This window comes from Miniopterus schreibersii, assembly GCF_964146895.1.
Source record: "Miniopterus schreibersii genome assembly, chromosome: 4".
Classification (NCBI taxonomy): domain Eukaryota; kingdom Metazoa; phylum Chordata; class Mammalia; order Chiroptera; family Miniopteridae; genus Miniopterus; species Miniopterus schreibersii.
The window spans coordinates 96,295,765-96,311,556 of record NC_138105.1 but is presented as its reverse complement, the minus strand read 5'-3'; the positions used below and the strand labels follow the sequence as shown (position 1 = coordinate 96,311,556).

Sequence of the window (15,792 nt, the reverse complement as noted above, 5' to 3'; positions counted from 1 at the left end):
CTCAATATTTTGGCGTGGTTTTAGTTTTTGATCTGTGTATGTGTTTTACAAGTTGAGAATATTTTATATTTTATATATTTATATAGATATATACATACACACACACACACACACACACACACACACATATACCGTTGACCCTTGAACAACATAGGTTTTAACTGTGCAGGTCCACTTATACCTGTTTTTTCCCCCCCCATAAATACTGTTTTCTTTCCATGGTTTGGAGTTCACTAATACACAGGGTCAACTGTATACATTGGTCTACACCATTTTCTATATGGGTCTTGAGCGTCCTTGGATTTGGGATTCACGGGGGTCCTGGAACCAGTCCTCTTTGAACACTGAGGGACAACTAAGTTTTTGGGGAGTCAAAAGTTGTACATGGATTTTTGACTGTGCCAGGGGTACAGTGCCCCTAACACCTGCATTCAAGGGTCAGCTGTAATTTTATATGCTATATTTATTTTATATGCTTTGTACACTTGTTCAGGATGGTTGAGTTAATGTTCTTCTGTTATTAAAAATTTTTTATAACAGAATTTGAAAGTACTATATAATGTATTTTACAAACGTCTCCAAATCTGTCATTTTTCTGGGCGCTTAGAATCTTCATTTTTAATTATTAAAAAACTAATCACCATCTTTGTACATAAAACCTTTGCCTTCATTTTGAATTACTTAGGCTTTATTTCTAGGAGATAAGTTGTATATCTCTTGTCAGACTTCTCCAGAGGGTTTGTATCTCATTGTACTCTCACTACGATCGAGCATTATTATTTTGGAAAAGTTTAACAAGCCCTTTCTGTGTGATTCAGTCTTTCTAAATTCACAAGCATCTTTACAAGTGGCAATTCTCCTCTCTGAGCAATTTGAGTATATGTTGAGTCAGCTAAGGCCTCATACCACTGAATTGCTAGGCCAAGAAAAAGAACTCCAGACACACAACAGCTGTGCCAGCCTATGCCTCCCTCTTGAATTGCCTGGGTGCTATGACTGGAGTTTAAAATCGAGATCATTCCGTTAGAATGAGGTTATTCAGAAAATACTTAAAGCATAGAATCACTCATACATCTTGTACATATTTACCAACTACGAACTATGCGCCATGCACTCTGCTATGGTCAGTTAATACAAACCAGCTGCCAGCCTTTAAAACCAGGCATCACTTATTGAAGTCCTTAGAAAAATCTCTTATATTAAAGGATGCTTCCTAGTTATTTAATTTGGAGTAAAAGGCAAATGTTCAATCCTTCATCGTTAAGACCACAGGAAATGAAAAAAATGGTAGGCAGAAGAAACTACCACCTAGTTAATTACACAAAAGACTTTGCCAAAAGGAACATTGTTCAGGGGGATTGGTAGAGTTCACAGGCAAGGGGTGGGTGGATGAACCCCTAATTGTCAACTAGTAGTGAATGGCCTGGGAGGACACATGTACCTGTGGTGTCCTCAGTCAGTACTAGTTTGAGATGTTTACTGAGATCATCTGACAGTGGTAGTGAACAGGGATACAAAAGATTTCAACACATTTTCCCATAGGGATACGATCCCGCGATTTGAAGTGTTGGGTATTAATGTGAACTGGCCACTGAAAGATTGTTTTTTATAGTATGCCTGCCAATTTGGACTTGTCTGTTGCTTCCTTGTGATTAGACTTAGGTTATACGCACGTCTTTAGTGGGAATAGCACAAAAGTGATGCTGCGCTCTCATTGTGTCCTGTCCGGTGGCACAGAAATTGGATTTGTCTCGTTCCGAGGGGCCGTCACCTTCCCTCCTTGGATTAGCGAGTGTCTAGCGGCTTTCTTCACTTTGTAAAGTTATGTTTTTTCCCTTTGTAATTAAGGGGTGGTTTTTGTTTTGTTTTGTTTTGTTTTGTTTTTGAGAGGTAATTTGAAACTGTACAAACGTTCTCTTTTCATTAAAATTTCATTTTATTCACTCGGTCTATCAGTATAGACTTATGGTTTCCTATTTTATTCGGTGGGATATAAATCTGTTATTTATTTTGATGGTCAAAGATTGTCCAGTGGGCGCCTTTTCAAGCTGGCTCCTTCTCCTCTTAATTCTTTAAGCACTTCCTTTCTGCTGTGACAAAAATGTTCCAGGCTCATCTTGTGTTTTCCCTTACTCAGCCCAGGTTTTAAAGAAATTCACTCATGTCTTTTTCCAGTACTTATGGAAAAGTTTCATTCTTTAAATTTCTGATAGATTTGGAGCCTATTCATGTATATTGTGTTAAGTATGGATCTAATTTTATTTTATTCCAAATGGCTAACCATTTCATTTGTCCCAGCACTTCTTATTAAAAAGTCCCCCAGTGATCTGAGGTACCACTTTTATCATGTACTAAATTTCCATATGTACTTGGATCTATTTCTGGACACTCTGTTCCATTAGACCAGGGTTTGGTAAATGATGGTTCGCTGGCCAAACTTAGCCCTATTTTTATAAATAATGCTAAATTGGAGCACAGCCACTCTCATTCATTTACGTATTGTCTATGGTTGTTTTTATGTGACTACAGAAGGGTTGAGTAGTTGCGGCAGAAACTCTGAGGCTCTCTCACAGCTTAAAATAGTTACCCTCTGACTACACAAAAAGCTTGCTAACCCCCTGCATTGAAGTAATTGTGTATTTACATGCCATAAAAGTACCTCATTTTTAGTTAGAGCGTCTTACAGTATATTTTAATGTCTCGTAGGGCTTAATCCCCGCCTTGTAGCTTTTCTTTTCATGGTTTTTTTTTGAGTACTCTTACAAGTTTATTTTTTCCATGTGAACTTGAGTATCAACTAGTCTTTTTCCATAAGGAGCTTTTTGTGTGATTGGTGGGCATGTGTTAAACTTATAAATTAGGTTGAACTGTCATTTTTATAATATCGAGTTGTTACTGAAGAACAAGTTACGAAGAAAAGAATGGAGAAACTTAGCGAAGAACTAACGATTCCGCAGATATGCATCAAACCAGCATGGTTTCTCAGGAACTTCTAGCGAATCTTAGAGGACACGCAGGCCAGAGCTTCATAAATTGTTCGATAGCACTGATTTTGAAGGAAAACTTTATAATTCTTTTTATAGGAATTATTTCTAGTTTTATTATCTTCCAATCAGAGACTATAATTATTTGATTTTTCTCCTTTATGGAAGTTACTGGTTCTTTGTGGCCTGATAAATTGGTCATGTATTATATGTGCTTGGAAAGCAGGTTTAGTTTGTGTCAATGGGGTAAAGTTTCACATCTCTTCAGGTCTGCCTGCCTTCTCGATGAGGTTATTCTTCTGAGCCTTATTTTTTGTCCTCTTGATCTGTCTTATTGGAGGTAGTATGAGTTAGTATATTTTTAGTCCATGTCACTTTGCATATCTTTTGGTTTTTCTTTCTTTCCATGATGTGTTTTCTTTGCTCTTTCATTTTTGAAATTTCTTTTGAAAATTAGGAAGGCTTATATTTTCTATTGATTAATCTTTACTTATAACTTTTAAAATGCTTCTGATTCTTGGTTTCTTGTTTACTGTTTTATTAACAAGCTTATCAGTTTTCAATGGTGTTCTTTACCTCCCACCTATTGCCTATGCAGTAATCAGAGTTTAGTTTTCTTTACTCTTTCTGATCCCTTCTTCTTTAATTTTTAAGTTGCATTATTTGTACTTTACCAGGCTATATGAAATATTCTTCTACCCTCATTTTCATCTTTGCTTTATTCTTAGGTCTGTATTTAATTATCTTAAATTGTTTATCATTAATTTTTTTGCTCAGTTTTTCCAAGTCTTCTCTTGGTTACTCAGGAAGGGCTCATGGATACAAAATTCCCTGCCCTGTTATTTATTTAAAACTGTTTTCTATTTCCTTTGGATATAAAATCATTGCTTACACTTCCATGACTAAAAGTTTTGCAGAATGCTGCTCCACTGATGACTTGCTTGGTATATTGTTTTCAAGTCGTTTGATGCCACTATAACTAATGCACGTTCTTGCTCTCTGTCTCTCAATTAAATTAGTTGAGACTAGAGACTGAGAGTTTTTTCTTTATCTTTAAAATCTAATAATCTTCCTAGGATATCTCTTGGAGTTTAATGCTGTGGGCCAATTTTTCCTAGTACCTGGAGACCCTTTTAACATGTAGTCTGGTTTCCTTTTATTTCTGGAAAGTTTTCTTGAATTACAGTTTTAAAAAAAATTACAGCTTTATTGAGATATACTTTACATGTCATATAATTTGGACACTTGAAGTATACAATTCATTGATTTTTTTTTTACTGTATTCACAGAATTGCGCAACTATTACTACAATCAGTTTAGAACATTTTTATTACCCCAAAATGAAACTCTTTTAGTTGTCACTCCCCATTTCCTCTCACTCAGCCCTTGGTAACCACTTGGATTATAGTTTTAAATGTTATTTCTGTTTATTTTATTGTGTGTGTGTATGTGTTTGTGTCTCTGTAGTTTTTTTTTTTTTTTTTTTTTATTTAGAAACTCCAATTATACATAGGTTGGATCGTCTTTGTCTTACATGTTAAATACTTTGTCTCATTTTGCTTCTTTCTTTATCGCATTTTCATTCTCTTAGGTTATTTTTCTGCTTTTCTCTAGTGCCTCATTATGTTTTTCATTTGAATTTATTATTCTTGGACATTGTAATTTACTTTCTTTTTTTTATTATCTTGTTTTTATTTTTTATCGAGCTAAACTGTGTTTCATTTCTTTCTGCTTTTGGTACATTCCTGTTCTTAGGTTTTGAATATTTGATTCAAGGCATTTAAAGACAACATTGAATGCTTGCTTGAGCATATTTAACTGTTTAGAGTAACTCTTTTCAATCAGATTCTTTTTTTTTTTTTTTAATATATCTTTATTGATTTCAGGGAGAAGAAAGGAGAGGGAGAGAGAAAGAGAGAGATAGAAACATCAGTGATGAGAGAGTCATTGATCGAACCCGCAACCCGGGCATGTGCCCTGACCGGGAATCAAACCCCGATCGCCTGGATCCTAGGTCGACGCTCAACCGCTGAGCCAGGCCTGGCCGGGCTTCAGTCAGATTCTATAAGAGCAGTATGCCATAATGCTCTGTGGCATACATCATATATGATAAGCTCACTTTTCTCATAGAGACCTAGAGTGTTAGCGTCTAGATACTGTCCTTAGGAAAGTTACCAAAATTACTCTTAATTATCCTGCAGAACCCCAGTTAAGAAAGGCTGATTTGAGGTGTTGTTTTTGTTTTCTTCCCCTTTTTCTTCCCTTCCCCTTACTCCCCACTCCCTTTACTCTCTCTTCTTTTATGTGTTGAGGTTTTGTTAGCTGAAATTTCCCCTTTTTTTTGGTATAGATGAAGATTGTGTACACCACTGCATTTTTTGAGACAGGACTGGAAGTTTGAGTAAACTACAGGTTAGATAAATTAGAAGAAAACTGTAAAAATCATAAATCATGTAGCATCAGTTTGATCAAACTCCCGGTGGATTTAAAATAATATTTTTCATTTTTATTACATTATAGAAAGACAACAACTGGTTTCCCCTGTATATTTTAGTATTCGTGTAGAGGGAGGAGGGGATTTCTGATTCAGCTATGTGTAATGATGGCTGGAGTCACTGTATTAAAAAGTCATGTGTGCACAGATGCATTCATGGCTTTCTTCCTTCTGAGTTGCAAGATGAGCATGAGAGCAAGGGGCTGCTTTCTTGGCTAAGCTCATCCCTTTTTTCCCAGATGAATACTTCTGGCTTTCCAGTAATCTCATTTTTCTCGGCAATGTGTTGGTAAGGTTTAGTTTTAACGGGAGATAGCTTTAGGCTGGATTAGGGTGGATTAACAATAACAGAACAGAGGTGTTTGGTTTGCCTCTGCTGGTCATTATTCCATGTACTTATCTTTGGAAGTTACGGCAAGTTGTAATTGGTAGACTGGATTTAGACTTTTCCCTGTGGCCCGTTCTTAAACATATAATAATCTCTTCCTTATTTCTAACTGTATTTGAGGTTGCTTCTGTGTCCTAGGATGCTCTGTCAGTTTTTAAAAAACGGTCCATGGAAAATCAGATGGTTTGGTCTACTTGATATATCAGGTATAAAAAACTGTTTAAAATGTTTCAAAAATTTTTTTCCTTGATGTGGTATTTTATTCGGTACATAAAAGCACACATTATCCTCTTTATGCATTTTGCCTTTCAGCGATTTTAAAGAGCTTTTTAAGTTATTTGATGGTTTGACTTGAATATGGCTCTCCTTGCAATAATGACTTGCCTGCCTTTTAATTTGAATGGTCCTGTTATGTTTTTGTTCATTCCTTTTAGCCTTTGGTGTGATTTGTCTTACGCTTGTCATTGTGGGCAGGGGAATGCCGAGATTCAGTTTCATTTTATTAAAAAATGCTGGTTGCCACCTATTAAATTGATTTTGTAGGCTATAGCTAGCAGTTGGAAAACACCCGAGATGTATTTTTCTACATGGAAAGTACAGTGAGTTCTGAGTCGAACCGAACCTGATCGGAGTGTCACGTCTCTCATTTACTGACTGTGACTTCACCAGTTACTTAACTTCTCTGATCCTCAGTTTCTTCTGTAAATTTGGAATATTTACTTTTATATTTTTTTATGAAGAGTAAAAGACAGTGTATTTAAAAAGCCTACAGAGACTCAATAATGTTAGCTAGTAGCATTTTGCATTGTGCATCTGTCATCCTTCATGTCTTAAATGCAAAAATTTAAAAACACAAGAGAAGATGGCAGAATGCCTTCATGTCTCCCAGATCCTGTGACTGTTTCTTTTTGCTTCCTCTCAGGAGTAAAGATGCTTTTTGTATAAAAACCTTACATTTATATGCATTTCTTGTCATGAAACTCAAAATATAAAATTTGTAGCATTTTTAAAGTAGGAAATTGATTCCTCTTATATAGCTCTTCAAGTACATAATTTTCTAAATGAAATGTAGTCTGTATTAGTTGGTGGCACCTACTTGCAGAGATAGGTCACTGCTTAGAGACTGTTTTGGCTACTAGCCCCTATAGCAGTCTGGGAAGGGTGATGGGGAATAGGAAAGCTCTAACTCGTATTTACCAAAAGTGGGTGTTTCCTTTGTCTTCCAGAAGTATTTATTTGTCTGGTTACGTGGGAGGAAGAAGGAATTCTACCATGCTGTTGCCCTAGTCCCATGTTTGCCAATATGTGCTGTTAATGAAGGGATATTTAAAAGGGAGGTGTCCATATCCATCAAACTTGGGAAAGCCGGGCTCAGCCAACTTTAACCTGATTTTAATTATGAGATGTTACAGAGCCTTTACTGTCTTAATGAAGTGTATTATCAATGCGGGAGGGTGGTCAGGGATGGGGAGAGCACTCACTCAGGACACAGCATTTGTCAAACTTAGTTAGACCCTGGGACCTTTTTTTCTCTTAGCATCTCTTGTGTCACCTGGAATTCGTTTGGAAATGATCCTCTGATCAGTGTAGCTTGAGAGCAGTATTTCCCTGTGGCATCTTCTCCTGAAGGCTTTATAAGAGAAGGAGCAGACATTAGTTCCTGTGGTATTTGGTAGTTCTTAAATATCATGTATTGGATGGAGTCTGTTGCAATGGTATCAGTGCAGATTCCTTACTTAGGAGGGTACCACTATGTGGACCACATTATTTTGCCATAGCAGTGATTTTAAAACAGATATACATAAAAATTACCTGGGGAACTTAAAAAGCACAGATATGCCTAGGCTCTATTCACTGTGGACCATTATCTGGTCAAAGACATGCTTTGCTATATTACTGCATTTGGGATGTCTTTGAGAATTGAATGAAAGCTCTGGATTGTCTTTCTGGAGGCACGTGTACACACCACCTTGTGTTCGTGACTGCATGATGCTTACAGCCCTCACGCACCCCTCAAGCCCATGGATCTCTAGTAAAGAACTCCTGAATTAAGTTTCCCTAAATTTGAATTTAATGGCAGGCAGAACTTTAGCCCAGATTATAGATATCTATGTACTCCATGAATTGCTTGGCCATGGTGAGATCAGACTGCATTTGAAGAAATTGCATACATACTGTCACAGGCCAGAGGTGCTCGAAGAGAAAGGCCAGTTCCGAGATGGTGGTGATTTAGAATATCTTCCCAAGGAGGCAAGTGAAGGAGCTGACACCCTTAGAGCAGTGGCTCTTAAGGGAAGGTGGAAGTTTTGCCCCCCACCCCTGACATTTGTCAGTCTGGAGACAAGTTTGATTGTCACCATTAGGGCAGGGGACAGGTGCTACTGGCTTCTTGTAGGTAGAAGCCATGGATGCTGCTAAACATCCTACAGTACACACGACAGCCCCCACATAACAGCGTGACCTGGTCCCAGTGTCAGCAGCACTAAGGCTGATCTGCCTTAGAGTCTGGCTGCTGCTTCCTAGGTTGTATCTTTCATCGGTAGTAGAATCAGAATATGAAGGTCTGCATTTTTATTTACATGTGATGCTTCTTGGTAGAGACGGAGGAGGAAGGAGATGATGAGATGGGTGGGAAGTGAGTAAGCCAGGTGGTGTTTCAGAGAACTTTCCCAGCAGTGTTGGAGACTCAGAGAGGACGGCGGCGCTCAGATCGCCTGCCTCACCGTTCCGTCTGAGACTTTGGATGTAGGAAACCACCTTCTTTTTTGCATGGAAAGCTCATTGCTTTCTCTGCTTCCCTCTTGAACCTGTGACCTTTCGTCTGTTATACCTCCAAGGAGTAAATGCCAAAGTGAGATGTAAAATTGTGGCTCTGTAGGGAGTTTTTTAATCTTGCCATTTCTCCTTATTCTCACAGCCCCATGTAGCAGTTTGGGAAAGATGATGGGGATTAAAAAGGTGTACATTTTATTTACCAAAAGCAGGCATTTCTTTTGTTTCCCAGAGTGTTTGTCGTGTGAAGTGGGAAGAAGAAGGAGTTCTGCCATGCTGTCGCCCCAGTCAGTGTGGCCAGTATGTGAGAGGTGTTATTATGAAGGGGTCCATATTCAATAAACTTGGGAAAGCTAGGCTCGGCCAACTTGACCTGATTTTAATTATGAGACTCCCAGAGCCTTTAGTATCTCAGTGAAGCGTATGGGCGGGATGCATACACACGTACATGGCATTTCTTAAACTTAGACTCCAGGACCGTTTTTTCTCTGAGCATGTCTGTCGCCTGGAACTCTCTATGGAGATGATCCTCTGATCAGTGTAGCTTGAGAGCAGCACTTCCCTGTGGCGGCATCTTTTGAAGGCTTTATAAGAAGTTGAAAAAATATATGTGATGAAGGTACTCTTCATCCCCCACAGGGCTTTATTAAGTACAATTTTATTAAATTGTATATCTTCTTAAGAAAATAGTTGCTGTTTTTGTCAGAGAGGCTGTTTCCCTCTCAACTATATAAATAAAAACCACTTCTCTGTTTTGAAATAAATGAAAGGAACTAAATTTTCTTATGGCGGACAGTTGTTTATCATGCAGTCTGCAGGGGCTTCTGACTTTTGTTTCCTCTCTGAGGAAATTATAAAGGTAGCTTAGATCAGAATAGCTCTGGTTTATTTAGGCTCCTATATTTCAGAAGCTTTTAGCTGAAGACAGACATATATACATACATGTTTTAGACATTTCCTGGGTGCCTGGAGACATGGAGGTGGGAACTTCTCATCTCTCTTCCATTTACATGCTCAACCCTTCTTGCGTCCAGTCATTCTTTCTTCTTGCCGCTCTCTTAGAACCCAGGACATTGTGACATTGCAAGGATGGCATTGTAACTACCAGTCAGACTCAGGAGATGATGTGCTGAGTCACTATTCCCACTTCATTCATTCCTCGAGTGAAACCTGCTAGCTTCATTAATTTCTGGGTCCTTCCAGCTAGCAGTGAAAGGAAAATTACATGGAGAGAGAGAACTACTTCTCTTTCCCTACCCTCTGCCTCCTTCTCATTCAGGATCCTTTATTGCTGCCACCACTCTACACCTGTTTTGGACACTTGGACACACTGCTTTCCTCACTAGCTCATGGTTGGTTTTCACATATGGAGGGAGCCCTGCGCTCCTGCCCCCTCCCCAACTGCAGACCCTGGCACTTTGGGCTTATAAGATTTTTTCGAGGAAGCAGTGGGTTTTCTCCATTGGCAACCATCTGGAGGGAGCCATTCTGTCAGAGTCGTGGGTTAGAAAAGCACCAGAAGGTACCACTTGGGGGAAGGTAGCATCTTCAGAGCAGGGTGCAGACAGTTTTAATACCCGTTAAACACAGCAGCACTGTGTCCTCACAATTCTCTCTGGTTTGTATTTGCCCATGGCTAACAACTTGCTCAGGATCTCACACTCACACACAGATACACACACACAGTGCATGACCAGATCACGTTTCTACCTTCTCTCTGGTTTTCAAAGCCTTTGGCCTTGCCTCTACCTTGTACCCCATTCCTGGTCAGAGTCAGCTGTGCGACCTGCACAGCAGAGCCCCAGTGTGCGGTGCTGACTCTACTACTATTACTTGCATTGGGCATTGTCAAATGGTTGTTTGGAAATACTTGCTGAGTCCAAACAGTTTACCACTTGAAGAACATAAAGGGTGAGAGATAGGCTTCTCCCCTGCAGATAGTAAGCAGGATCTTGTAAACATTGATATTTTAAACAGATCTATAGGATCCTTTTGAATAACACTATGAGACATGTTGTAGTTTAGATTTTGTACCCCAATCTTCTAATTTTAGGTTTGGGAAGGAATCTTAGAGGGACTGCTGTCCATAAATGAGTTGTTACTCCTTTTTGAGCACAGCTCTCCCACTTCCCCTTCTCATTAAGTTTCCATTTAGCTATTAGATAGGCACTTCAAAGGGGAAAATCCAATCATGTATAATCTCCAGTTAATGGGCATCTATTGAGCGACTAGGTCACCAGAAAGAATAATTACACAGTGCCTCTTTGTGCAGTAAACACAAAATCAAAAGCTAATGCATTCCTAGGCAAGGCAGATTGTTACTGGCTCACAGCATCCTCCCTTCAGGGAGAAGGTTGGGGCACCCACCTCACTTGCTGGGGAGATTGCAAAGCCATTCCAGAAAAACAAGGCCGTCAGGGAGGAAAGAGAAAGGTGGGGGGTGGGGGCACCTCCAGGGCTTTGTCACTTCTAATTGCTGATGGTCGGGGTGGATGACTGAATAGCAGACATTCTAGAAATGGTTCGTGCAATCATCAGGAACTTCTTGGGTCTCTGGGGCTTCTCACCACAAGGAAAAGAGTACCAGTGATGATGAGGCGGAGCTTCAGCCCCACTGCCGAGATTCTGCCTGTTTTCTCAGCCGCCCCAACCTTCATGTCAACAAGACTGTGCTTACTTTTCTGCAGCCACTAACTATTGATTTATGAAAGATGAGCACAGCCCCCTTGACCCAAAATAGTAGGTTAGCCGTAAGCCAAATTAGCTCTTGGGTTTGTGTTGGTATACTCTAGTTTGGGTTTTCAAAATTATATTTTGGTGTAGTTCTTTAGGACTTGCAAAACTTGGCATAATTCAAATACTCTGTTTTTCCCCTTAGAACACTTCAGTTATGGAGGATCAGAATGAAGATGAGTCCCCCAAGAAAAGTACTCTTTGGCAGGTAGGAGCGAGCGCGCACAGATAAGATAGCGGTGGGCCTACTAGGTAAGGTGCTCCCTCAGCTCCTGACCTCGGAAAACAGAGCCGAGCAGTCTTGTGGGTTTTGCGTGCAATTTTGCCAGTTTCACAACTCACCCTAATTTATCTTCTGATCCTTAGGGAAGTGTCACTATGAGTAGTAAAGATTTTGGAATTTTCACAAAGATTCTGAAGTGACTGTAGCCTGAAACGTTCTGTTTCCACTGTCTAAGCCAAAGATGGACAGTGGTGGTGTCCTTTATCACCAGAATGTCCCGTGCCACATCCCAGGATATATGCACTGATAACTTTCTCCCTGTTCCCATCCTTCTTCCCCATTTCCTGTTGGTTCGTCCTTTCCTTTTAAACTCGGGTTCCTTCTCTCCTGGCTCTATCTTAGTTGGCCAGTTTTCCTCCCAGTCCTCCAGTTTTTTTGTGGTGGGGTGAGGGTGGGGAGTATGTAAATTTCCATGATTTGGTGTTTTCATCAATCAATATGGTCCAAATCATTTTTTCCCTTCGTGAGGACACAAAGGCAGAACAAACCTAAATCTGGAGAAAATAATGTTAAAAAGAATTCTCTAGGTTCATTTGATTTGAAACAAAAGGGTAGATTAGTTGGCAAGAATGAAATATCCCCAACAAACTAAAGATGAAATGAAACAAAGCAAAACAACACCAGGGAGATCTTTCCGGGTGCCTCAGGCGGTTAGAAGTAGGAATCTGCACTTGCCGCTGGTTGGGGGGAACTGTGCAGACTGCCTTCTGTTCCCCTTCACACTTGGTGTCTGCAGTAGGATTCTCTTCAGTTACTATTGATTTTGCAATTCACAGTGTTCTTAACACTTTGGCTTTCTGCTTTTCTTTTATCTGTCTTTTAGTCTACTAATTAATGGCACACCAATGCTCTAGGGAGGATAGATGGTTAGGAGCATTTCTGTAAATAAAATGACCTTTTTGCTTATCAAATGAGATAATGGGTATGAAAGTATTCTGTAAATTATAAAGCAGTACCTAAATGCACTTTGTTTCCATCATATTTAACCTGTTATGAAAGCAGTTATTTTGACAAGTTATTATGAAAAAATATAGTAAAAGGGGGAGGAGAGGAAAATACATAGAGCCTTCTTTCTCAAGATTTAGGCACTTTTAACATTCATTTTTATTCTTAACTCTGTGCTGGCGTTTTCCCCTTCACAAGTTATTGTGATTATGGTATATAAAATTCTGCATCTCGTCTTTTGTTTCTTAATATTATTTCATTAAAATGTTCTCTTGTTATTAAAATATTTATAAATTTAGTTTTAATGGCTGAATTATAGTACTTTATGTAGATGTATTATAATTTAACCACTTGTCTGTTAATTGGGCAGTTATTTCTAATTTTTCTTTATTATAAACATTATGGTGAACATATTTATGCTTAAAAATAGCAAAGATGCTTCTTATACCAGTCAGTATTTACCACAGTAAAGAATTTTCACTTCATTTGATCGTTTCTGAGTGTCGATGTTTGGGGTCTGAATGTCTTACTAAAAGCCACATCAACAACTTCTGTTTAATGCTGCCCTCTGGTGGTACCCGGTGTCAGTGAGCTCGCCCTCACCCAAATTACAGGGGAAAAACATTCCTAGATAAGGAGGTGATTAAGATAAATGGAGTGGGAGATAAATGCCTTCCTCTAAGTGTTTACATAAGAACTTTATTTTAGAGGACAGGGAAGGTTTGTAAGATTTTATCAAGGAAGCTAGAGACTCCTTTGGAATTTTACAAAGGATGTCTTATTTCTGGAATGGGTTCAGTCGACTTTTAGTTAGGGGACAAACTAACAAAAGCTCTTGCTTCTTTCTATGTGAGGCTTCTGGAAGAAGCTCCTAATGGAATGATGGGTGTTTGTAATGCAACTCTTGAGTTTTCAAGGTTCTCTTATATGTTATTCCTTCTGTATTACACATGAAGGGGGCACCAGAGGAGTGATGGGCAGGTAGCTTGACCAGTGTTTGTTAGAAGCACTGAAGTTACTTTGTTTAAAAACAGGGAAGTTATTGAGCCCCATAGCATCAGTAGCAGTTGTCGCTTCAGTCTAGGGATTTTATTTTATTTTTGTTTTTTGAGGCTATTGTTCAGATACGGTGTATGTAGTTAAATTTTTAAAAAAACATACTGGTTTTATTCAAGAACCATGTAGGTTTGATGAGAAATGCAGTTAATATAGGAGTCTGGGATATCCATAAACCTACTATATAAGACAAAGAACTTTTCAAGCGTACATGGTTGTTTTCCTGGGGTCACCTTCTGAGCAGGTGAACAAAAGAAGGAAGTGAAAGTCTAAAGTTTTGCCAGCAGTTTGTAACCCTGGAAACAATGTGGAGATCAAACCTGTTGGGTAAAATGAGGCTTCTTAGATGCCCTTGCCTTCACGTTTCTCTGTTTGATGGACCAGTGGTTTTTAAAGTGTGGTCTGTAGCGTCAGCATCTCTGGGAGCTTGTTAGCAATGCAGATTCTCGGGCTCTGCTCCAGACAACAGAGGCACTGGAGAAGGGTGATCTAGGGCACCATTAAGCTTCAGAAATAGCTGTAACTTTGGCATTTACTTTTGAGACTCATTTAAGGGGACGGGCTCTGAATACATTTTTAATTACTTCCTGGATGAATTAATAAAAGAATGAGTGGCTTTAGGGTAAAACTGGCACTTTAAGATTAAATACACAGTGAAAAATGTTTCTAATGAAATACCAATTAGATTTTTTTCCTTGTCAAACTAATGTGTTTTTTTTTTCTAAAATAGATAAGTAATGGAACATCATCTGTGATCGTCTCCAGAAAGAGGCCATCAGAAGGAAACTATCAAAAAGAAAAAGACTTGTGTATTAAATATTTTGACCAGTGGTCTGAATCAGATCAAGTGGAGTTTGTGGAGCACCTTATTTCCCGAATGTGTCATTACCAGCATGGACATATTAACTCGTACCTGAAGCCCATGTTGCAGCGGGACTTCATTACCGCTTTACCAGGTAACTCTACTTTCCTTCCAAAAGCTGAGTAGTGGGAAGATGCCCACCCCAAGAGCCTAGGTGGTGCTGACTAGGTGTCTGTGAGAGGAAGGAATGAGCACAGTGTAAGGCAGAGCTTCTGGGACCCACACTGTGTTTTCTTATATGGCATTGGAAGACCAGTTCTGATTTAACGTCTGTCTAGGAAAGGGAGGCAGTTTCTATGATTCATAGTGTGAATCATTGGTCAACATTATGTTTCATTTATTTTGTTTAATGATTAATGCTATGCTATTTATTTTGATGTAGTCTATATATAATCTGCGTTTTGCCTTTATGACTAATTTTTAAAAAAAAGCAACGGGACAGTTTTTCCTATACTCTTTGTGTTTGGGAAGTTTAGGATGTTCATTGGTATCTAAAGTGACACTTAGATACCCTTAGGTCCCTGGCCAGTGTGGCTCAGTTGGTTGGAGCGTTGTCCCATGCTGGACTGAAAGGGTTCGATTCCCAGACAGTAGGCAACTGATTGATATTTCTCTCTCACATCGATGTTTCTCTCTCTCCCTCCCCCTTCCTGTCTCTCTAAAAGCAAGAAAAGCATGTCCTCAGGAGAGGATTAAAAATAATAAATAAATAAATAAATAAATAAATAAATAAATAAATAAAGTGACACTTAGGGAATGGCAAAAACATATTGGGAAAACTGATAGCATGTCTTCATTATGTTTCTCAAAACTTATTTCTGCATTCTTCCTCAAACCTTGCTTGCTTGCACACATGCTCCCTGCCCTACTCCTCTGGTTAAGTTTACTTTGAATTTTTTTTAATAGGCTACTTTTTAGAATAGTTCCAGGTACAGAGAGTTCTTGTATCTTCACCCCCACCCCCCACCCCCAGAAATACACAGCCTTCTCCACTATCAACATTCCATGCCATAGTGGTACATTTGTTATAATACATGGCCCTACACTGGCACGTCATTGTCACCCAAAGTCTATGCTTTACATTAGGGTTTACTCTTGGTGTTTTAATTGGGTGGGTTTGGACAAACGTGTGATGACATGTACCTGCCATTATAGTATCATACAGGACAGTTTCATTGCTCTGATGAAAATCCTGCCTAGCTATACCTCTTTGATTTTTGATCACTCATTAATTTTTCTCTTCCTGTCTCCACCTCTTTCTCTCTTTTTCTTCTT

The 15,792-nt window shown here is 39.1% G+C and overlaps 1 protein-coding gene across 8 annotated transcripts in view; it reads left to right on the top strand.

The window, feature by feature from the left end:
* Positions 1 to 15,792, top strand: part of FBXW11 (F-box and WD repeat domain containing 11) — a 98,847-nt gene that overhangs the window by 49,126 nt on the left and 33,929 nt on the right. For 4 of the 8 annotated variants that reach the window (XM_081136647.1, XM_081136648.1, XM_081136646.1 and 1 more), the window contains 2 exons: positions 11,517 to 11,579; positions 14,386 to 14,611. In XM_081136647.1, the coding sequence (XP_080992773.1) occupies positions 11,517 to 11,579; positions 14,386 to 14,611 (289 nt within the window). The remainder of the gene's footprint in view (positions 1 to 11,516; positions 11,580 to 14,385; positions 14,612 to 15,792) is intronic. The other 4 variants (XM_081136649.1, XM_081136651.1, XM_081136650.1 and 1 more) reach the window with 1 other exon arrangement.